Source organism: Urocitellus parryii, chromosome 2 (genome assembly GCF_045843805.1).
Source record: "Urocitellus parryii isolate mUroPar1 chromosome 2, mUroPar1.hap1, whole genome shotgun sequence".
Taxonomy (NCBI): Eukaryota; Metazoa; Chordata; class Mammalia; order Rodentia; family Sciuridae; genus Urocitellus; species Urocitellus parryii.
In genome coordinates, this window is record NC_135532.1 from 202,532,790 (window position 1) to 202,558,456 (window position 25,667).

Here is a 25,667-nt window from a genome sequence, read left to right on the forward strand (position 1 = left end):
GTATTTGCTGTAAAAAACTATCTAGCTGCTTGATAGTTTTAACTTAACATCTATTAGTTAACAACTCTTTGGAAACATCATAGGCAGCTTATAAGCATAACCTTCTAAACATGGGATTATTGAATTAGAAGCTTTATTTTTCTAATGTCAAGCAATGTTATCTTAGATTCTAAAATTTAGAAAAACACCTTACAAAGCTTTCTTGGAACACTAATTTCAATGACACTGATAACAGAATTTGGACAATTTAAGAATTCTTGAAATTATGTGAAGTGGAAAATAAGTTTTTTTTCAAAATAGGACACTTTCAAATTGAAGATATTACTTTTGACTTGGAAGTGAGGCTTGACTTACTCTATCTAAATTTTAACACAACGAAGTCATTAGAATGAAAGTAATAATAAAGTAGAAAAGGTTTTCACTTCTATGGAGGCAAAATTAGATTAGTATTTTCTTCCTAAGCCATCTCAGAACTACTTTTGTTAGAAAATAATAATGTATTTTATATACTTGGATATTTACTTTAAAAAGTTATTCTTATTTTCATAAGTTATTAGAAGTTAAAACAACTCAATTAGATTTCTACTCCAAAATACATTTATCTTTGGAAGGAAAGATAACAACTGTAAAAACATCATATTTAAGAGAATAAAATGAAGTGATCTGAAATATAGGTGAGCATATTCACACATATAAGTGTAAATACACAAAGCCATTCAAATACACATTTACAAAGAGAATGAAAAGGTACCTAAAATAGCATTTTTATATATAAAATTTTTTATATTAAAATATTGCTCATAGTAAATAAGAGGTGCTTATTATGAATTCCATTTCCCTTTTAAAATTATCTTTAGTAATTCAGGCTAATATATGGAGTTTGTTAACCTATCGTTTTGACAATAAAATCACACTGTAACAGTATATTTAAACATACACGTGATAAAAGTTAGGGAGAGGCATTTAGTGATTATGAGAAAGATTCCCAAAATGAAGCCAAATGATTATCCTAGAAGACTAGGGTATAATGATCTGCTTTATTAGACAAAGATGTTAAATACTGTGCCTTAAGCTTTGCAAATTTAATGACCATAAAAAAATGGACCGTAACCTTCTTTAAAACTTCTTCAAGTTGCATTCTTGGCAGACTGATAAAAAATAATTAGTTCAGTTGTTTATGGGTAGGTGTGTCTTCATTCCTGTTCGTCCTACTTGTAGGCATGGTAACTTGGAATAGTTCTTGAGAAGCTGTTCAATGGCGACATGACGGACATGGAGCTCTGAAGATAAAGAATCTTTTTCTTGTACTTGATGTGTTAACTCTTCAAATACTTCTGTAGAGATTTTAAAAAATTGCCTTTTTAGTACACAGAAAACTAAAGCTAATCATATGACTTATATTTTCAAAATATATAAGTACTCTGAAAGGAATGCATTGGGAAAATTTAAGCAATGAAATTGAACTGACTTCAAGGAAAGAGCGGGGTTCTCAAAGATTATTTAGTTCTGATCATCCTTGGAAGTCTCTGTAGTTTGAAACTTAAAAGAGTCACAAGCAATAACTACAGACCCATACAGCAGAAATGGTGGTTACCATTATAGCTGAGCCACTTCTCAATTAGGATCTCTAAATAGGTTTCACCAATACGCAATAAAATTTATGTGTGCATAGAAAGTGCCCATTAATAACCAGGTCTGGAAACTTCTCTAAGAGGTTTTGGAATCAGATTATCTAAATTTTCAAATTCTTAGTCCTACTATTATGTACCTCAAGCAAGTAATTTACAGCTTTCTATTTCAAATTTCTTTTATGTTTAAGATTGAAAATAATAGTGCTGGGGCACTGTGGCTTATGCCTGTAATCCTAGCAGCTCAGGAGACTGAGACAGGAACACTGCAAGTTCAAAGCCAGCCTCACCTACTTAGTGAGACCCTGTATCAAAATAAAAAATAAAATGGGCTGGGGATGGTTAAGTGCCCTTGGTTCAATTCCTCATACAAAAAAAGAAAAAAAAAAAAAAAAAGAAAGTAAACACTAAACAGGGTTACTGCCAGGATGAAATGAGATCATATTTGTAAAATACACAGAATAAGTACTTGATGAATACAAATTGCTATAACTATCATCATCATCATAATCACTCTCAGCCTATAGTTAAGACTATTAGCTTTGGAGTTAAAAATGGTTTAGAATCCTTGATCTGTTACTGATTGAATGGCATAACTTTGTAAAAAATGGCTGAAAGTCTCCAAAGTGCAATATCCTCACCTAAATGGGAACAAATTATAAAGAAAAAAAGAGGGAGATAATTGGGTAATTAGAGCTTTATTAACTCTTGGTGTTAACATCATATTTGATGATGGTAAGGAATTATTAGCGTTTTAAAAGGTATGAGATAATAAGATTGTAGGGTTTTTCTTCTTTAATAAAAGTCATCTTTTAGGGAAAATCCTGGAGTGTTTATGGACAAAACAATATGTTTTCTGGGACTTGTTTTTAAAATAATCCATGCTGGAGAGGAAGTGGGGCAAGAGGGGATACAAGTAGAAATGAAGAAAAATTAGCTATGCATTGATAATACTGAAGCTGGTGAAGATGGGTAAAATTTCACTATGTTGGTGTCACTACATTTATATGTTTTAAAAATTGTTCATAATTAAAATAAAACAAGCCAGGCACTGTGGCACATTTCTGTAATCTCAGGGGCTTGGGAGGCTGAGACAGGAGAATTGCTAGTTCAAAGCCAGCTTAAACAACATAGGAGGGCCCTAAGCAACTTGGTGAGATCCTATCTCCAAAAAAGGGAAGGGGATGTGGCTGAGTGGTTAAGCACCCTGGGTTCAATCCCTGGTATCCAAAACAAAACAAAAATCAGGGCTAATATTATCTGCCTTAAAGAACTATCAGGGAGCACATCCACAATCCCTGGCACAGTAGTTCATAATCAGTAAAATGTTAGTAACAGGTTAACTCTAGTATCCATTTTTAATTAGAAAAGAAAAGGACCTATTTCCCCTGCAGTTCATAAAGAAGTTGTTTTCTTATTCTCTTTGCTCTGTAAACTAAAAAATTCAAATTTCTATTTTCCAAATATAAATGCTGCTAAAGCCAATGGTGTCTTGTCACAGAGGATTTTTTATTCAAAATTTTCATGTGAAAAAACATTTAAGAATGATTCTTTACCCTGGATTTGTTGCCGAAGCTTTGCATTCAGTTGCTCTACCTCACCAAGAGTCATCAAATTCACTGAAACATGAAAATACATTCATTGTTACCACTACAATATAATTTGCCTAATATAATAATATTAGTTGCCTAATAAGTTGCCTAATACGGTATCCTATTTTAAAAAATTGCAGTTATCTGCCAACGTAACATTAAAGAGTACCCCAGAATTCATTCATTAGCTCTTACAATATGGAGAACTTTTCAAATACACCTACCAGCAAAAACCACATTTGACATCTCTAGCAGTAACAACCCCTCCAGCAGAAGCAAAAGTTTCACAAAAAATATTTAATAGTAGGTCTGTTGAATTGTGGTATCTCCAATTCTATTTTAGGTTTTAAAAAGTGCTAGTCTTTACCCATCAAGTCCCTTCTGACTCTAAGTATCTGATTCAAAGTCAATTAATATTACCTTAGTTTCTGTGATTTTTATTCATATAAATAGACAGTTACTTTTTCTAAGTTTTAAATAAATGCATACATTATTTTCTAGCCTTTAGTATTAGTAAAAATGTCAGATTTTTGCTTTTAAATGCCACCCCCAGTCAGTCTGGTATTGATTAGCAATGTGACAATGTGTATTAGCCAATAGTTGAGGCTATACTTCTGAACTATATGAACCCTGAACTTGCCAATTGAGTTTGCTGATTCCATTCAATTTAATCATTAAAATAGCAAAACAAATGATAGAGAACTCCCAAACATCAACACGTGAGACATACACATGACTATTCTAAAACATAGTGTTTTATAAGCTGCTCTAAATACAAATCATTTTTGCTAAGGTGAATCTTTTATTAAATACCATGCTTAACCAATCTGTGGTTCTAAATCAAAATTCTTGACACAACCCTCATTTATAAAACTGCAAAAACCCAAACAAAACTCCTCCAAAACAACCAAACAATACATCCACCCCAAACTTCTGTTTACCTCTCTTCCCATTTCACTTACATTCCTCTCTGCTGTAATGTAGACTCTGGGTCTGGCCATTAGCGTCTGGACTTGAGAGAGTCTCTTCTTTTTTTTGTGCCTGGCTGTGACTGTGAGGCCATAACACGCTGTCATGGCATAAGGTGGCACCTGAATCTTGTAACACAGCAAGGCCAAAGTCTGTATTTTCCCTCTGCTCCAAAATTGTTTGTGTACAGTTTGAGATGGCACCTGTACTTCCATCTATCCATTTTGCAGAATATTTTGGTACTTGAGAGTCAAACTGTGGGAGTAATTTTTTATCTGTTTTATGCCTAAAATTAAACAGATGATGTTGGGGATTTTTAGAACATTCGGAATCTGATTCCAGGTCTTTATTCTGTGCATACTGTACAATCCAGTTTATCTTCTTACTCAAAATAGTTTTAACTCCTTCATAAGTACTTTTGGTAAGTTTAGATCGAGAACAATCCTGGTTTGCAATTAAATGGTATTTTTCAAAGCAGTCTTTATGGCCCCTTAATGACTTGGTGTGCAAAAGATTAGATTTTGGTACTCCTATAGGAAAAAAAGAAAGAAACGTTTATGTTTATAAGCTACTTTAAATACAAATCTTAGTAAAACAGTCCCTTATAGCTTATAAATTAGAGGAAAAATGCTACAGAATATTGGCATTAATAATATAAAATGTGGCCTAATAACTTGTGTTTCAATTTAACTATATATTCAGTAATATTCTTATAAAAAAACAATGCCTTCCTAAGAACTTAATGATTCAATTTTAATCCTAGTCCATCAAGAGTCATTACAAAAAACATTACTGAACCCAGAAGTTTATTCTTCTTTTGGGTGTAGGGTACTAGAGACTCAGGGGTACTTAACCACTGAGCCACATCCCTAGCACTTTTCTGTATTTTATTTAGAGATAGGGTCTTGCTGAGTTGCTTAGGGCCTCTTTAAGTTGCTGAGGCTGGTTTTGAACTAGTGATCCTCCTGCCTCAGCCTCCTGAGCTGCTGGGATTACAGGTATGTGCCACTGAGAATGGCCAGAACTTTATTCTCATTGACTCCTGGCCTTTTCATCAATGCTTTCCTTACAAATCTTCCTGAAGTGTACACCTGCAAAAGTTTCTTTTATAAGGCTCAATATCAGAAATGCTCAAGCCCCTCCTCCCCCAAACAAAAGGTAAATCATGTTCTTAAATTACTAGTTCTGTTTTTATTGGAGAGATAACCAGAACCAGAAAATATACAATAAAAGTCTTAAAAAGTTAATACACTGTTTGTCAAGTTAAAAAAAAAGAAAAATGAAAGCATCTAATATTTTCATTTTCATTTTATAGTAAAACTTTCAAGATAATTTTATCTTCAAGAAGAAATGCATTATACACAATTATTATTTATATAGCTATACACAATTATTATTTATATAGCTGTAAGCTCAATCAGCCAAGATTCAGTAACCAGTACAATTCAATTCACAAAAATTCATTATATACCATAAATAATGAAATTATTTATATTCCACACCATAAATAATGAAATTATTTATATTCCACTTTATATTTCCTGATTTCCTAATAAACTATTCTAACTTGATTTTTTAAAATTTAGAATACATTTTCAAACATATAACAAATACATAGTCATATGCTAAATTATCTATCAGTTTCTTCAAAAGTTATCTTAAGCTATATGAGCATACCTCCTGAACATTAATATTATAGCCACATATGAACAGCTGTTCTCATGAGGTACATTCAAACATCCGAACTTTGTTTTTTCCAATGTGCATAAAAATTGTTAAATAATTTCATAAGACTTTCCTACTTACATGGTAAGTACAAGTTTTATTTACTACTTTGCTGGTGATGATGTGGGGAAAAAGATACACTCATACATTGCTGGTAGGACTACAAATTAATACAACCACACTCCATAAAGCTGTATGAGGATTCCTCAAAAGATTAGGAATAGAACCACAATATGATCCAGCTATCCCACTAGTGGGTACTTATCCAAAAGAACTAAAATGAGCATACTACAGTGATACAGGCACATCAATGTTTAAAGCAGTGCAATTCATAATAGCCAAGTCATGGAACCATCCCAGGTATCTATCAACAGATGAATGGATTATGAAAATGTGGCAATGGATTTTTATTAGCCATAAAGAAGAATGAAATTATAGCATTTGCTAGTAAATGGATGGAAAAGGAGAACATCATGTCAAGTGAAATAAAACCAGATCCAGAAAGTTAAGGGTTGAATGTTTTCTCTATTATGGGGAAGCTAGAACAAAATAAGGGAAAACAGTGGGGGCAGGAAGGACAGAGCCCAAAGAAATCAGAAGGGAGATCAGTGAGGCAGAGGAAGGGGACCCAAGGGAGGCATGAGGTATAGGAAAAAATGAGCACTTGTGAAATGAAACTGACCAACTTGTACTCTGTATCTATATGAACGTACCACAGTGAATTCCACATTATGTCTCTAGAGGAAGAAGAATAGGGTGTGGGAAGTGAGGCAAGTGTTGAGGACAGAAATGGAACAATTATATTCCACAAATACATGATTATGTCCAAATGATCCCCACTATATGACTATAATGCATCAATAAACTTTTTTTCTATTTTTTTAAAATTTTATTTATTCTAATTTTTTATATATGAATGCAATTCAATTCATAGTACACACACATACAGAGGACAATTTTTCATGTCTCTGGTTGTATACAAAGTAGAGTCACACCACTTGTATCTTCATACATGTCCTTGGGGTAATGACGTCCATCTCATTCCACCAACTTTCCTACACCCATGCCCCCTCCCTTCTCCTCTTTTCCCTTTGCACTATTTAAAGTTCCTCCATTCCTCTGATCCAACCCCCCAATCCCATTATGGATCAGTATCCTCATATCAGAGAAAACACTCAGCATTTGGTTTTTTGAGATTGGCTTACTTTACTTGGCATTATATTCTCCAGTTCCACCCATTTACCTGCAAATGCCATGATTTTATTCTCTTTTAATGCTGAATAATATTCCATTGTGTATAAATACCACATTTTCTTTACCCATTAATCTACTGAAGGACAATGGTACAGAATAGAAAACACAGAGACTAACCCACATAATTATAGTTATCTTATATTAGACAAAGGCACTAAAAATGCTCATTGGAGAAAAGATAGCCTCTTTAACAAATGGTGCTGGAAAACTGGAAATCCATATGCAACAAAATGATATTAAGCCCCTGTCTCTCACCATACACAAAACTCAACTCAAACTCGACCAAGGACCTAGGAATTAAACCAGAGATCCTGCATCTAATAGAAGAAAAAGTAGGTCCAAATCTCCATCATGTCGGATTGGGCCCTGACATCCTTAATAAGACTCCTATAGTGCAAGAATTAAAATCAAGAATCAATAAGTGGGATGGATTCAAACTAAAAAGCTTCTCAGAAAAAGAAACAATCAGTGACGTGAACAGAAAGCCTACAGAATGGGAGCAAATTTTTACCACATGCACATCAGATAGAACACTAATCTCTAGGATATATAAAGAACTCAAAAAACACCCCCCCCCAAAAAAAACCAATCAATAAATGGGCCAAAGAACTGAACAGACACTTCTCAAAAGATGATATACAATCAACAAATATATGAAAAAATGTTTAACATCTTTAGCAATTAGAGAAACGCAAATCAAAACTACACTAAGATTTTATTTCACTCCAGTCAGAATGGCAGCTATTAAGAATACAAACAACAATAAGTGTTGGCGAGGATGTGGGGGAAAAGGCACACTCATACATTGCTGGTGGGACTGCAAACTGGTGCAGCCAATATGGAAAGAAGTATGGAGATTCCTTGGAAAACTGGGAATGGAACCATCATTTGACCCAGCTATCCCACTCCTTGGTCTATACCCAAAGGAGCATACTACAGGGATGCAGTACATCAATGTTTATAGCAGCACAATTCACACTAGCGAAATTGTAGATCCAATATAAACATTTTAAAAGATGTTTTTCTATCTACCTTAATAGATTTTTCTCCCATAAACCTAGCAATTACAACATCTTAAATCATTCATTTCCCTCCATTCACTGCAAATTGGAGTCATCATCACCATCTGTCTAGTTCTCACCTTCTCTAACCAATACATCTTGGATAGTTTATTTAACAATTGCCTCTTTATTAGAGGTTATCTCTTGATACTAGGAAAGTTCTGTTTAAGAGGGGACCATATGTATTTTCCACATATGCATTCTCAGTGTTATTGTGTCTGGCACATAGCAGGTACTCAAGAAAAAGCAACTGTATTAGAAAAAAATTAAAACTATGTTTTAAAAAATCCCAAACAAACCTTATTACCAATTATCATTTACAGTCTACTACAATGAAGTTTTGCCAGTACTAGGAAGAATGTGCAGTTCTACCAGGCTGCTCAGAGAATAATTAAGAGCATCTTTAAGTAAAGGTACACCTATGTTTAATCTGACATATTTTTAAATATAAATTTACAGACAGTGCAAATATAAAGAGGGCTGTTTTACTATGTACACTGTAATTCATTCTTTGAGATTTGCACCTCTAACTTCTTTAGCTATATCAATTATACTAACATTTTCAAACAACTTAATTTTAAAGTTCAATTTGGACATGTTTGTTTTCTAAATATACTTTAAAATATCCCATGCAGTAGAGAAAACAAAAGAAAAAAATTTAAAAATACACTACTTCATATAACAAATTACTTTTTAGTCTAAAAAAATAATGTAAGTAGTTCAATTTACATCAGTAATATAAATGTCACTTTTTAAATTGAATTCTTGAAGCTATATTTTTTCCACTTCATCATTTCAAATTAATATGGGAGAAACAACCATTGCTATTATTAGAGATCTCAGTGAGTTTCTCAACTCACTTTTCTATTTTAATTGCATTTACAAGTGTAAATAGCTCTCAGCACTAATTTGTTTCTTAAGCAGCTTTTGAAAAGGAATGAATTTAAATGTAATTAAATGAATGGATACTTTTGAGGAACTGAATTATAAGGAATTTCCAAACCATTTCAAAGATTTCTTTACAATAAAAATTCTTAAGGCCAATGTCACATAGTAATTACTATGAAAATTTCCTTAAAACATGCCTGAAAGATACCCATGTCACTTTTTTGGTGAAAAGGTCATTATTATTAGAGAACCAATACCTTACTTGGCAACCATATTGAGGTATTTTTTTTTTTAAAGTATTAGGTTCTTCTGGATAAAAGATTTTAGAAATATCTGTATGAACAGTGGCATTTTACAAAGTTAAGCTGTTCATATTGAACAGTTATTTTTTTCTCAGATTTTTTTATATAAACCACTTATATACTTTGAAAACCCTCCCACTAACCCATCTGGCATGCTATCCCCACATTGGTATTCTTTAACTCTTTAAGGTAATTCTTTTATGTAAACTTAGTTAAACCCAGAGAAACTCAAAGGCTACTAAAATGTAAATATTTATCTTTAATTACCACTGTTACTCTTAAAATTAAGAGTATTTCCATACCTATATTTAATATGCCTATTGCAGTAATGCAACTTTTTTCCCCTAATAAAGATGATACTCCAAATAGCACAAAAAAGTCATAAATACCAAAACACTTAAAAACTTTTATCAGATATCCTATTATCCTCTGCCTTTTATCCCTAATCTCCCAAAGATCTTATTTAAAATATGGAGGTAATAAAGTAAGCAAAAGTAATCTTTCCTGATGGTTCACCAGCTAGTCCTGTCAATGGCACTCTCAGCACTGTCTCTACACTGATGCTGCAGAGTTTTATACTTCACATTCCTGAATCACACCATCTGACTGCCTTATGCATGTTTAGTTGTTATCAACCAAACTTTATTTTGAATTTAATTATTCTATCTTCCAATCAAAGGAATGGTCTTATATACTTTGGTGCTCCATAGGTAGACTGAATATGAACAGTAGCTGGTTGTAAAGTTGTAAGATACATGTATCACAGCACGTCAACTTTAACCTCAAACTCTGAGCAGAATTAGAGAATTGGCAGCATGGGTTTTCCAAATGGTGAGTTTGTATGTTCTTCCTTGATGTTTAAACATGGCAAGAAAATTAAGTTATGATTTAAGTTCCAGGTTGTTAACATGCTGTGAAAAAGTTTTAAGAATACTGCCATCAAATATCATAAACATTTGTACAATTTATGTAGAAATAAACTGCTTCAAAATCTTTTATATGGAAATTCACATTTTACCCAGCTGAAATAATTTCCCAAGATGTGAGGTGTTTTTCTTTTTGTGATAATCTTAGTTCCTAAGAAAGCGAATACAAGCATCTGCATTTACAGGAGTTGCCCATATTAAGAAGTATTATTGTGCTTCTTTAAACAAGCATTGTTTATAAAAATGGGAGGAGGGGCAAACAGTTACAGTAGGAAAGACTAAAAGCACTAAAAGATTACTTTATTCTCTTGAGCAAATAACCATATCTTATAAAAGGAATATAGGAAAAGCCCTATTAGGTACAGGTGGCACACTCACAGCCTATGGATTGGATCCATACTGCAGACAAGTTTTGTTTGGCCTCCACGTGTCTTAAAGAAAATAAACATTAGGTTCATATACAATTCTCAGTTTTTTGTTTTATCTTTATGATCAAAATCAGAGATCTGGCAGCCAATAGGTTGTACTAAAGAGCCCTACCAAAAGAAAATAGAGAAGTGTTCTTCAATTCAAAACAGTTCTTATCACTCTCTTAATAAATGTCATATAACTAATTTCATGGGCTCTTGAGCCACGCCAGGCCACCTGTCCTGTACTAGGACTATATACTGATATCTCTATGGATTGCTGCAGTTAAATACTGCTTGTATGAGTGATGCTTTGATACCCAGTTTGACTAAACTACTATGCATCTGATGAACAAGCAATAGCCATGCCATGATTCAGGAAAAGCTATCACCATCTTATCTATTGCCAATAACTAACTGTTAGTGGGATGATGTTCAAATTGTCTATCCTATCATAGAACTAAATATGGTAGACCAAAAGTGGGAAGGCAAGATTAGAATGCCTACTTCTGAATCCAAAATAGGATAGATTTATGCTTCTTGGAAAATTTTATCAGCTGTTCTATGAAATTTAGAGAGTACTACAGTAAAGGAGTGCCACATTCTTTTCCCTCCAGACCTTTACTAACTCAAGAGCCACTTAAATGACTAAATAGAGTCTGCCATGTTCAAGTACCCAACATACTGTTTGAAAGTAAAAGGTAATTGTTTATTTCTGCCCTACTAGCAGATGGAATTATTGGCAAGCACACCAAGCCAATAAATAGATGGGTCCAGCAACTTGCTTTTCTACATGTGAGAAGTATTGCCTTAAAGAAAGATATGTCAACAAGTGGTCACTAGACAGAAGATTTCAGCTTAGGGATGTCTGTAGGGATGTTCAAGTTTCTGTATGTTATGAGAAGGATCAAGTAGTTAATCAAATGACCTTAATCCAATAAATGAACTGCAAGGGTTATTGTCAGTGAACTAAGAATTCAGACAGATAATATTAAAAAAGAAAAACCTTAATCTCAAATAACCAAGAAAGCCGTAGATCTGGGTTGTTTTATTGACAGGATATATAAACTTCAAATGACTTGTTAAAACAATAACAAAAAACATCTATCTCCGTGAATTCTACTTTTTCATTCTAACAGTTGGAAAGTTGAGGAAACAAACCTACATAACAACTGTTTATTATTAAAACGGTACAAAAAAATAACAATTCATACTCAAGTCTACTCCCTAAATTTAGCTACCTGTTTTTAAACCAGCAATATCCAAAAGAGCTTTATGTGATGATGGACATGACATATTCTATATCTGAGCTAACCAATAAAGTAGCTGGCAGTCACAAGTGACTATTAGCATTTGAAATACAGTGCATATGACTTAGGAACTCAAGTTTTAATTTAATTTAAATAACCACATCCTGGCTAGGCTACTAAATTGGACAGGGCAGCTCGTATATAGTTAACTGATAAACAAAAGGCTATTGGAAAGCGAACATGGATGTAAACCATTACCATGTCTTTAATATAAGATTAATATAAGATACTAAGCTCTTAGCAACACAGAATATAAAAGGCTAAATATTTTTTGCAGTATTAAAATACATCAAATTTAGACTATAATTTTTTAAATAGCACAATAATTTAAATTATACTACAAAAATTTTAAGCCAATAATTCAATTGACCTAAGTAACCTTCTCCATAATTCACTTTTCCATTACGCAGCTTTAATTCAGTGCACTGACACTTATTCTAAAATAATTTTAACATGAAGTTGTCGTAAAAGACTCCTAAAAAAGCTACTCAAATTAACTATGATAGGATTGATTTATTAGTTATAAATATCCACTTAAATGTGACATACAGAGACACTAACCACACTGTAGTCAAAGACAAATGTTATTTAAACAAAACATAGCCCTAAAAATACCTCATAATAATATGATGAATGGAGGTGAACCATTATGACAATGTAAATTTATGGGTTCCAAATCAAGAAATGTGATAATTGGATGAATTCTTTGCCTTTCATCTCCTCAACTGCTATCTGCTCAGTTAAAATTCTGAGAAACTGAGAAACTGATTTTCTTTAGATAAGAGAAACAAAAGGAAAAGCTGATCCAAAACTATTAATTCAACTTCTTCACATATATTTGAATCACTTATCCTGAAATTCTAGGTAAATGTTCTTCAGGATAAGTATTTTATAACAGCATTTAATAAAGAGACTAGTGAATTTTAGCTAGTGAAGTTGAGGTACTTCTAATTCAATTACTATTCTAGGTAATAAATAGTAAAAATTAAAGCTAATTTGAAAAAAATCATTACAACTTACCAATCACTACTAAGAAAACTAAAGCTAAAATGAGAAAAAGAAATACGAGGAATCATTGCAAAAAGATAAAATAGAAATAAGAAATTGCAGTGCAGGCCAAAGTGAACTACATAAATGTAATGATATAACAACATACACTTTAGCTAATCTTTATTTCAATCATATTTTTATAAGCATTTCTTTTAATTACACTAACTATACACAAAGACAAGGATTTGAAACTATTATTGGGGCAAAAATATACTGATCCATAACCAGGAATCTGAATTCTACTTTTAATTGGCATTAATATCCTTAAATACTATGACTCTTTTGTCATAAATATCATAGCAATTCTAGAGTAAAAAGAACTTTGATCTAAATACGGGGATTACAAAAAATTAAGATGAAGTATTTCTGATAACAGAATAGCTTTTTTTTTCTAATTTTTTACTGTTATATTACAATTTTACATAAAAGTGAATTCATTATGCCGTACTTGTAAATGCACATAATTTTATCCCTCTCCTTCTCCCTCCCCTATCCACTCTAATGTTTTCCCTTCTATTATTATTATTATTATTATTATTTCAATTAGTGCTTAATTTTATGTGTGTATATATATGTATGCGTGAAAGATTCATTGTGCTATATTCATACGTGGACAAAGAGAATTAATTAGTAGATTTGCAATGAATCCTTTTGTAAACAACAGATTACATGCTATCAATTTAGTAGTAACAGAAGACATTAAAACAAATGATGCTTGTAAAATGGGACATGACTGACCTATAAGCTTAGTTGTGGATATTTAAGCCACAACACAATAGGAATTTAACCAGACAAGCAAAAAAAAAAAAATACCATGTAAGAAAGTTTTAGTACTGGTAAATTGGAAGTATAAACTAAACAGTCATCACCAATGATACACTGTTAAACGAATTATGAATGAGATTCAACCTTAAAAAAAAAAACTGATGTAAAATTTTACCTACTGACACGAAAAAGATGTTCCTTAGACATTAAATGAAAAAGCTGGTTAATTAGTGGCATAAATGCTTAATTTTATTTTTTAAATACAATTTACCTCCTCTTTACATGCCCTATTGCCAAAAATTTAGAAGCAGAACACACCAAAAATATTGAGATCATTAGTAAGTATGTATGATTAGGAGTCTCTATATTCATTTTGCATCCTATATTTTGATTGTCATGTAATAGGTATACTTTGTGTTTTCAATGAAATGAAGAAACTTTATTTTGGGAAAACAAAATTTTTATCATTTTAAGTAGTGAAAGTGAAAATTTAAAACATTACTAAGGTGCCCATGAAGAAATACATTTTGGTTTGGAAAAAAACAAATTGTTCCTTAGTCCAAGAGAAACTAGACTTTAGGTACTATACTGTGTGTTCCAGTGAATTAAGTGAACAAAAAATTAAGAAACTGAATCAGAGAAGATTCACCCTAAAAAAACTTAAAATATCTTAAAAATCTGATTTTTTTTTTGATTGTGAAAATTTGTTTAGACTAACAATGTGTCTAGCAAAGAAAAGTATTTAACCCTCAAATGAAAGCTGACCTCCTCCTTCAAAGTAAACTCATAAACACAGTAGGGCTTTATTTGCCAATTCTTGTTGGATACACAAATACTGCAGGAGTATTAGAGAACGCTTTTTGCTGTAGTAAAGAAGAAACAGGAAAACTGAGGGAATTTCCCCCATTTAATAAAGTACATCAGTAGCGGCTGATTGAACACACAAACTGGTAATGGTAATCTTTTAAATAAATTCCTCAGTAAAGTCCAGAGTACGCAAGGAACTGAATCTCAAGGGTTTCTCTCATTTGTGGGTATGCCTGTGTAGGGGAAAGATGTTAAATGAACACAATGCATTGTACGATTAAAAAAATGGTGAAAGCACTTGGTAGGTACCTGGTACAGGAGGAAAATGAAGGAAGCCAGAGCAGAAAAACCTACTGAAAAACCACAGAAGGGCTAACTCAACATCAATTTAAACCTCCTCAGTGTCTAATACTTGTTAGTGGAGAAGTTGTTCAATATATCATCCAAATAATAGCAATACCTTCAGTAATATTTCACCTTTTCAGACAAGATGAAAAGCCTCTGTACTTCGATTTGAATACTAACATTTGCCTTACATCCTATATATATATGTATATTTATATAGTTCCTATAGTCATCATTTTTTCTTATCTCTACAGCAGCCCTGTGACATAGGCAATGGTCTTATTTATGATTCTTTCTTTTTCAATAACATACTCCAAAAGCAAGCAGTTGCATATGAGGAGGAAGGAAAAGAGAGGGAACTAGATAATCAAAGTAGAGAAGTCAGAACGAAGGGAAAGGAAAGAGCAGAGCATGAATGGCTTGTAGAGCGTCTTTCTAGGGGATGATAAATAATGAAGATGGTTTCTTTAGGGAGTTAATAGCTTAAACTGAAGAAAATGGTAAGAAAAATAAATGTCATGATCAGATTTTTATTTTAAGACCTTTCTGATTGGGCTGGGGATGTGGCTCAAGCGGTAGCGCGCTCGCCTGGCATGCGTGCGGCCCGGGTTCGATCCTCAGCACCACATACCAACAAGGATATTGTGTCTGCCGAGAACTAAAAAAAATAAATATTAAAAAAAAAATTAAAAAAAAAAAAAAGACCTTTCTGATTACAGTGAGAGGACCTAAATACGTGAGGTAGGGATAAGGGATAGAGGATAAAGTCAGTGAAAGCAATAAGCGGTTTTGTAGGAAACACTGGTAAGAAGGAATAACCCTGTACTGAGGTATAGCAGAAGGAATAACAAACAAGGAACAGACTGGAGAGAATCAAGAGTCAGAGACAGATTACATGGAGAGGGTAAGGGGGAAGGAAAGAGTGAGGGTGACAGGGCTGCCGCTAGTCCATATCATTTTGCAAACTGGAAAACTATCCTCTGTCAATGTACACAGCTTGAAAAGCACAGCTTAGACTAGATTTCAGTGCTACTCAACTCATCACTACACCTACACAACTCAACATGTTAAGTCTTTAAGAACCTGGTCCATATATCACCTGCATTTAAGTGTCTGCTGGGATTCCTGTTAAAATGTAAATTCCTAAAGTTAACTCTAGATTTCAAATGAATCAAAATCTCTGGGAGATGGGGCTCCATGTGAACTGATAATAATGGAAATAAAAAATGAGAGCAGGTATAGAAGTAAGGAGATACATTTAGTTTAAGAAACTTAAATTTAAGATAACTACAAAATATCTACTTGGAGAGGTCTAGCAGTAAGTTGCATATAAAACTCTGATGTCTAGATGAACTATTTGCCTGGCAAAACAAGTTTGTGGCATTTCAGCTAACTTCACCTAGCTTGCAAATGTATAGTTGAAGACATGGCAATAAAAGAAATATATTACTACAGGATAAGGACAGAATTCAAAGAAGGACCTAAAGTAGGAAATGAATGTAGGAAAACAACAGAAAAGTGGGGAGAAATAGAGTTCAGAGTTATTTTATCATGGAACCCATGGAGTCCAGTATTTCAAGAAAGAGCAAAATGTTAAATGTCAGACTTTGAAAACTGCAAGAACATGAAAAGTATTTATGGTGTTGATAGCTAGGAGATTACCAAAGCAAGAGGCTGGCAAATTATAGGAGGTTGATGACTAAGTTGGAAGGAGAGAAAGAAGATACTGAACAATGCTCTTTCAAGTTGTATGGTTTGAGGGAGGAAAAGGAAGATTTTTTTCTTTTCTTTTAAATATGGGATACGTGAGCATTTTTGCTACTCTAATCATCCTTTTGAGCAATATGCTAGGTTATATAGAAGATTCTCGCAGATAACTGTTTACTTAGATTATAATCTATATGGAAACCACATCACACCACTCTCTTGAGGTCATTCAAAACAAATTTTTTGGATATTCCATAGAATGTATATTAATTAAATAACTGCACAGGTAGAATTATTTTAAAATTATGTATCTCTAATGATCCAAATTTTGTTCCTTACTTCATTGTAATTCATTTTCAATTTTGCCTGGACTTTATTTCTGAAATTCTTGAGAGTCCATGAAATTTTCTTTGGGAACAGAAATGATTTAAGTCCTTTGGCTTTCTGCAATCAAGAGACTCTGAGTTTGAACATCTAAACTATAATTTTGGACTAGTTCTACATTTTCCTTATTCATGAAATTGGGATAACATAGCACCTGTCTCATATAATTGTATTAAAAATGAAATAAAATAATGCATATAAAGTATATAATACATGGCCAACAATACCTCACTATGATTTGGATAAGGCATTTATCTAAAGTACAAATTCCTTCAGTATGTATTAAGAACAGATTAGAAATACCTTCTCCCAACTAGAGGGTGGGACCTCACTTCTATAAGAGATAAACCTCTTTGTCTTCTTTCTTCAGGGGCCATTGTCATTTACATGTGCTTGAGAAATTACTTTTTACTCCTGAGCAGCTTATTTCTCTTTGTCAATTCTCCTGGAACAGTATTATAAATCATTTCAATCATGAAAAACGTATCCTTTGCTGGGAATAATTCCGTCTCAAGTATTAAAGCCTTTCAATCTTGATATAATCTGTTTTCATATCTCACAAAACAGTTTTTTTTCATTTTCTGTCATTTACTGGGATGAATAAACTGTGACTTTGAACCAGAATGTCATTTTTATACATTCAAATAAATCCTTTATTTAAAATTATGATATTCTTATTAACACCTATCTTGGGTTATATGTTCTGCATACTTGTTTTAACTTTATACTACTCTACTGTGGTGTCCAGAAATAGTTACAGTGTATCAAATGAATCTAGAAAACTCATTCTAAAGATAGCCCTGCCAAAATTATTTGCTCTATGTTTGGGGCAAAATGCTGTTTTTTATTCTCCTGATTAAATAAGGTAACCAGATATCACTACTGGTATCATTACTGGCTATTATTATATTTCTCTTCTGATTATGAGATAAAACTCTTCCACTAGTAAAGTTCACAAAACTTAATAGACTCTAGAAAGATCTCATGGGATTTGGTGAATGAATGAAAGAATTTCACAGTGGACAAGTTTAAAGGAAGAAACTCAAAAATGGCAGTTCTCTAAAGTCTCCTTTAGATTAATTCATTTATCAAATAGTCTTTCATTACTCTCTGACAGTCCTAGCACCATGGCTGGTCATATACTAGTAAATAAAATAAACTCTAATCCATAGTCCTATGGAACTGCAAACACCAGAGGGGACAGTGTATTAAATGAACATGTAAGAAAATTACTATGTGTTAGACAGCCCTTTACCTTCTCTTCTCCATATATCATTTTTAACCTCAATATGGAATGAGTAGAATAATAATGTCTATTTAGATATGCAGTTTGAAGTACTCATGGACTACACAAGATGTCTACATCTTGATAGCTTGAGAAGGAGATGAAGTAGAAGGTGATCTACTAGGTACTATATAGACAGGGTCACAAAAGACCAGGGAGAGTGAATCTGGAAGACCCAGGACAGAACATGCCATGTCAATATTACCTTTACTTTCTTTCTTTTTTATTTTTTATTTTTGGAAACCAGGAGTAATCAGAGGCATTGGGAAAACCAAGGTGGATGGCACCATCATAGAGGGAGTGGTCTACAACTTTACTTATCTGAGTGCCTTCATTTTACCATATATAAATGAGGATGACAATATTCTTTCTTACTTCTTATCCCTGATGGGAGAGCTCTATATATTAGCTATGATAAATGATCAATTATACTTAAAAATCATTTTATAAGGTAAGGTTTTCAACCTTCCTGTTTATCTCTACAGGCATTTTTGCTATGTTATCATTTCCTGTTGAAAACTTAGATGGGCAAACCTGACTGAATAATACATGTAAGTAACTTGCTCAACATCACACAGTAAATGGGGAACCAAATAGGAGAGCTCTATATATTAGCTATGAAGAGATTTTCTAATTTTATAAAATATGAGAACTTAATTATGCTTAATTACACAAGTTTCTGACAATAAAGAAAGGGGGTTCTCCTTATGGGCAGTAGCATTAATCATTACATTTATGTACTGAGATGGGTTAAAAATTCAAAATTTGACCCAACTTTCTGGCAACAAGTCCACTCAAGGTCTGTTTGCATGATCTTTCTCAGAATATAATCCCTTATTTTGCTAAGATCGATTTCTGTTCAAACAGTAAAAATAAAGATTCATCAGAGCATTTATTGTTGGTCTTAATTGTAGCTCAAATGGTTTGCCTCCAATGTAAGATCTCCTTTAATTACTAAAAAGGCCTCTTTGTCGCCAATTTCGTGAGTGCCCTACTCAGTATATTGTTCCTTTCTTAGTAAAATACTGATTTAATTTGGAGCAGCTTCTCTTGTATTAAGAGCAGTGAAATGGGGAATTACAAGGGACTTTAAGGAAAAGCTTCTTTTAGATACAGGAGTGAATGCTAACATCTCCTTTTTTTTTTTTGGAATAAGGAAGCAATGACTAGAGTTCCAGTAGCCAGTAACCTGAAAGATCAAAATTGGGTATTAAAGGAAGGTAGAATAGAAAAAAAATACGTATTTCTTACATAAGAAATACAAATATTCATTTATTTTTTCATTATATTTGGATTTCCTATTACATACAGACTAAATTCCTAACAGGTATATCTTCAAAACCAAAATTTGTGTATGATTTAAACTTGTTTTTACCAGATTTTGTTAGCTTATTTTCAATTACTTTTATTTTAAAATATTTTAATTTAATAATAATTTAAACTTATCACCAATTCAGCCCACTTTTATCCCTTCTGTCCAAATAATCAAGTTTTACTATTAGAACCATTTAAAAAGTACTCAAATGTATTTAAAATGACAATCAGAGGCATTTAAGGAGAAAAATAAACCTTTCAGTATTTAATTCCAAGCATATAAAAGAAAACCAAGATAAAGGTCAGAATTTATGTTAGGCTTCATATTTAAAATGCTACTTTAAGTTAAAATATGATGTTGTCATTATATGATGAGAAACAAGAGAAAGACTGAATTTGCTATTTACAGTTTAGGGTGGGCCCTTTTACTTACATGCAAAGATGATATGTCAGAAGTAGGACACAGAGAAAGACTCACAGATCTTAATCAGTAAATAACCAGTTCTGACTTCCAAACTAAGTCAAATTTAACACTAAGATTCAAACTGATTCCTGACTATTAACCATGACCAGTATACAGTCAAAATCAGAGAAGTAAGGAAGAATAGAAGCCACTAGGTGCGGTGGTGCATACCAGTATTCCCAGAGACTCAGGAGGTTGAGGCAGAAAGATCACAAGTTGCAGATCAGCCTTAACTTATATCTCAAAATAAAAAAAAATAAAAGAATGAGGACACACCTTAGTGGTAAAGTGCCCCTGGGTTCAATCCACAGCACTGCCAAAAAAATAAAATAAAAAAAAAAGTAATAATAAAAAGTGTGTTTACCTGTGCCTTAAACAAGAGAAAACACCTACAAATTTGTATTGCTGAAAAGATTACTAAGGAGCTGAATTTGCTTCTGCTTCCTGGAAAGAACACTTAGAATAAAAAGAAGTCCAAGATGGACTACACAGAGAGTGGCCAGAAATATGCTTGCTCATCAACTAGCAAGGTCAACTTACACTGAAAACTTTGTTTGCTTGGTATAATAGGAATCAGTCCAATCTACTAAAAGGGATTTTCTCCATAGAAAAGAAAGCAAGTTAATTATCAGAAAAAGTAAAAATGATCTTAGAACTATTTGCATAATTTTCTTACACAAAATGAAAGTAGAAAATATGAAGTTACAGTATTGAACCCTGGATTTTCCCCCTCTGGTCTCATTTCTGACTGTTACATTATATTTGAGTTTTATTATTGGCTGCTGACTATTCTAGGCTGCCTTGCTCTCTGCCTCAGCTAAGGGAATAGTAGTGAATAGCTTCAGAGATTTTACCACGGTGATCTAGATGTGTATATGGTCATTAACATGTATGAAAAAAATGTGATGTCTCAAGTCAAGGTTAGCCCATAGGTAATAGGAAGTTTATAGTGTCTTAGTACCAAGGTTAGGCCACAGGGATTAGAAAGTTCATGCATCTGTCTCCTCATCTTAAAAGTTGACAAATTACACTAATAATGAATTATAGGCTTAAAAAAATCAACTTTGAGAACATTTAAAAACATTTGTCAAAATCCATTTTTTAGATCCTTGAAGCATATCATCTATGGCTGGAAGTACATAAAAGTTAGATACCCCATTCCTTTTAACTACTGTGAAGTCACAGAAAAAAAAGACAACTTAGAGCCATGCCCAGAATACAGAATCTCTGCAACAAGATCAGACTGTCTTTTGTTGTTACTCTTTTCTTCCTTTGTTTTGGCTTCATAAACCTATGCAAACACATAGCTTTTAAACAAGAAGCCAGTTGATTAGTAGGAGACTGGTGTAATTTGATGTAAATCCAAAAAGTATAAAGTATTATTTTTATTTATTACAAATGTGTGGACTCAAAACTATCTTAACTGTTAACATTCCTCAAAAGAATTTATTTTTACTAAGCCTCATTGTGGAAAAAATGAAATGCAGAATTATTTAGCTCAAACTTAGCAGTTATTAAACCACAAGACCAGGTGACTATGGTATTACCATACTACAAAGAAAATTATACCAAATTACTAGTTAAATGTCATGTTTTAAGAGTGAGAGTGACTTTTGACTGGCATTACGTTGAGAATTTAGCAGTTGAAAAAACTCTTTGAAAAGGTTTTCTAGGAGCGTTTTTTTGTTTTTGTTTTGTTTTGTGGTGCTGGAGCCTTGAGCAAGCTAGGCAAATGCTCTACCACTGAGCCACATTCCAAGCCCCCCAAAAGTTTTCCTAATGAAGAATATAAGCAATAATAATCTGGTATGTGATTGCTTTACCACTCTTTTTCTAATTTTTAAAAACCTGTAAACTGATATAAAAAGTGAAAGTCCACAAAATATAGAGCTGGAGACAAACACTAGATACCTTGAGAAGAAATTTAAACTATTTTTTCCCCACTAAAGTTAAACTGGCATTTTAATACACAATATCTAAAATACACATAGAATATCAAATGAAATAGTTTAGGTTCAAAATGAGAATGGTTTTTGTCTTTCAAACTGTAACACAGTATTACTTCAAAAACATAGGACTTATGCTTACATATCAAAAGCTGAAATGTTTACAAAGATGACACCTGAGGATAGTTTGTATATTTTCTATATAATGATTGAGAACCAGTTAAAAGGCATATTTAAAAAGGCTAGAAAATTATGAAAATTTAGGTTTTGCAAAAAAGTTTTAATATAATGTGAACCCCTCTAATGATGACTTAGCAGGAAGCACTGGTTAAGAAAAGCTGGCAGAACAAACAGCAAGTATAAGGAACTGTAATTCAGGAGGACAGGTTTCTAACATCAGTCTTAAAATTAAAATAACTATTGATAGTAAATAAATGGATTATATACACTAGAACCAGATGGCCATGAATCAAAGCCCAGGACTGTCAATTATTAGCTGTATGACTTCAAAGTCCATTTCTTAGGTCTCTAAGGTTCAGTTCCATCACATTTAAAAAGAATAATCACAGTAGTCATTCCAGAGCTATTCTGAGCAAGATAATCCATGTAAGGTGCTTAGTATAATGCCTGGTACAGAAGTTTTCAAAGTAAATGCCTGGCATAAAACAATAGCCTACCATCACCACTACAATAATCTTTAGCAGTTCCAACTGTCTTGCCCTCAGTTTCCTCAGATGTAAAACACGGAGTTTGGGCTGGATAATTTCTAATGTCTCGGCTTATCTAAATGTGAAATTCTACAACACATTGGTATATCCAGGGCCAACTTTATTTCCAAAGAATATTAATTTTATATCTTTTACTCTAGTATGATTAAGAAAATAGTAATTTAAATGCTATAGAACACTACTTTTACATCATCCTTTTGAAATTAGTTATAATTACTACATTCATTAAAGCCAAAGTTATAGGTATTCTATATAACTCACAGGAAATCCATGATGCTCATCACACACTATTTGGTGACTACACCATTTCTGAATAACAAGTCCTAACAGGAATTTCAAGGTACATAATCATAGTGTGTATGTGTGTGGTTTGTGTTCACTATAAGAACATTTCAGGGTTGGGATTGTGGAACACTTGTCTAGCATGTGTGAGGCACTGGGTTCGATTCTCAGCACCACATAAAAATAAAAAGTTCAGCAACAACTGATAAAATATCTTTTTTAAAAAAGAGAGAGAGAGATAGATAGGGAATTTTAATATTTATTTTTTTTTTAGTTTTTTGGCGGACACAACATGTTTATTTGTATATGATGCTGAGGACCGAATCCAGGCTGCACACATGCCAGGTGAGCGCACTACTGCTTGAGCCACATCCCCAGCCCCTAATAAAATATTGAAAAAAAATTTCACATCTCTTAATAAACACAATAAAGATTAGGAAAAATTTCAACAGTCCAGGAAAAAGGAACTGCTAATATTTAGAAATAGTTCACACACAATCTAAAGGTCTAATACAAATCCTCTTACTGATAACCTATCGGTTAAAAGTCAAAATTTAAATTTTAGGGAAATTTTTATTTTTGCAGGAATATTAATTTTTTTTAGTGCAACTCAAAAATATCTAAAAGGATTGAAAGTTTTAATATAACAATGTCAAGATTAAGGAAACATATCTCACGTTTCCTGGAAGCAAATGATTGATATCCATAGATACATTAATTGTGCACCAACACAAATACCTTCAATAAGAGATTTTTTAAATCTCTAGAGAACTTTTTTCTCAGGTATCTAAGTAATATTATTAAGAAATTTTATAAACCTTTTTAATTTTTAAAAATTACCGTGTGTGTGATCACTGAAAAGAGTTTATCAAAAATTTCAGAAACAGGGTGCATGAATACAAATGGCAACAAACTAAAAAAAAAAAAAAAAAAAAAGAAAGAAACATTTTTCCAGATGATGGAAACACTAAGGGAAAAGAGTTGGAGCTCACTTCATTCAGGTACTAGCATGGTAGGACCTAATTAGATTTGCTCATCAATTAAATGGTATGCTAGTTCTTAATACACACAAGGGATGCACACACATATTTAATAAGATCTCAACCAGAAAACATGTTTAGGAGGCAACATCCATACCTTGCTTTTATATTGACAAAAAGGGGACTGGTATGTAGGTGTTTAAAAACAAAGCTCTCTCTTATATTCATCATTTCAGCTTCATTTCCCTTTTAATCTCCACACTTTATACTTAGCACAATTTCCAATCATTCAATAAATGTTAATTTTACCTTATAACCAGTTCAGCATAAAGTAGTTGTGTAAAATTCATGTCACAAAGTTAAATCTATACTACGTTCTTACCTTCAATATTAAGCTCAAAACAAATGTGGCAAAAGGAGAGTGTTTCTTTGTCTGTTCCCAGTTTACAAACGCTGCAAATATTGTCATCATCCAAATCAATGTTTACAAACTGCTCCTCTTCGTTCATACTGCCCCTATTAAGAAACAGGAAAGTTACACAATTTCGAGAACTTGACATTATGGCATGCAATATCTGACAACTTCTAGGAAACAAGAAAGGTGCTCTTCCCAACAGCCCCATCACACAAGCATCGCCATACTTGTAGTTCAATATCATACTTTTAATGTGGAAAACCACAAAGCCAAGTAAAAGCCTGGCCACAGGTGACACTACATCCATCCATCCACCCACCCCCTTCCCATATTTCACTGGGCTATGGGGATCTAAAGGCAAAAGCTCTGCGGGTATTCTAGTCCTCCCTCTTCGTCCCCAGACCTTGAATAATCATACACAAGGAGCTTAGCGCGGCCTTTCAGCCCGGGTTCTGTCAACCAACTTAACCCTGTTAAAAGCAGAAAAAGGACCCTGCTCCAGGCACTGCTTTGCTAACTTCATTGTGGGAACCTTAGAGGCGTTTTGCTAACTCGGCGTAGCGAGGCTTCCCATCGAAGGTCTGCGGCAGGGAAAGGCACGTGGGAAGGTGAATACCCGGGGAACACGGGCCCCGTCCCGGATGCTCGCACCCAAAGTCTGACGGCGACCGGTGAGGCACGGCAGAAGGGACCCCAGCTGGGGTCAGGGCGGGAGAAGGGTACCGGAGCCCGGCTGCCGGGAGCGCCCGTCCACTCGCCCCGGGTTTCCTCCCACTCGGAAGGCTTCCGAGGGCCACAGCAGCCCGTCCGTCAGTCTCAGCGTCTCGGGAACCGGGTCACCATCCGGCCTCCAGCACTGTGGGCGCACGCCCGTCCCTCAAACAGCCTGGACCCACGTCCGTCTTTCGGTCCTTAGGGGCACTCGGCGCGCAGCAGCGATAGGGGCTATGGGACGTGGGGCTCGAAGGAGGCAGGACGACCTGGGAGGGGGCGCGGGCGGGACAGGGACTGGACTGCGGGGTCTTTACCGTCCGGCTCCGTGGGCCGCCGCAGGCGTTCCGCGCGGCTCGGGCTCCTCCACTATTGTTTCCGGCCGTAGCGGAGGCGGCCGCAGCACAGGCTGCCGCCGCGCGC

The 25,667-nt window shown here is 33.8% G+C and overlaps 1 protein-coding gene across 1 annotated transcript; it reads right to left on the reverse strand.

The window, feature by feature from the left end:
* Nucleotides 1–792: 792 nt before the first annotated feature.
* Nucleotides 793–25,613, reverse strand: C2H21orf91 (chromosome 2 C21orf91 homolog). The gene is made up of 5 exons (XM_026411907.2): nt 25,562–25,613; nt 24,501–24,634; nt 4,183–4,719; nt 3,185–3,247; nt 793–1,334 (listed from the first exon to the last, which is right to left on the reverse strand). Exons 2-5 carry the CDS (start codon nt 24,625–24,627, stop codon nt 1,168–1,170), a joined length of 894 nt encoding a protein of 297 aa, XP_026267692.1. The 5' UTR covers nt 24,628–24,634; nt 25,562–25,613; the 3' UTR covers nt 793–1,167.
* Nucleotides 25,614–25,667: the final 54 nt, after the last annotated feature.

Excerpts from the sequence above, each read along its gene's own strand:
- C2H21orf91 (XM_026411907.2), bottom strand. The coding sequence starts at position 24,627 with ATGAACGAAGAGGAGCAGTTTGTAAACATTGATTTGGATGATGACAAT. Across the intron at positions 4,720-24,500 it reads TTTTGAGCTTAATATTGAAG|GAGTACCAAAATCTAATCTT; the intron begins GTAAGAACGTAG and ends TTTTTCCTATAG. Across the intron at positions 1,335-3,184 it reads GCTTCGGCAACAAATCCAGG|AAGTATTTGAAGAGTTAACA; the intron begins GTAAAGAATCAT and ends AAATCTCTACAG.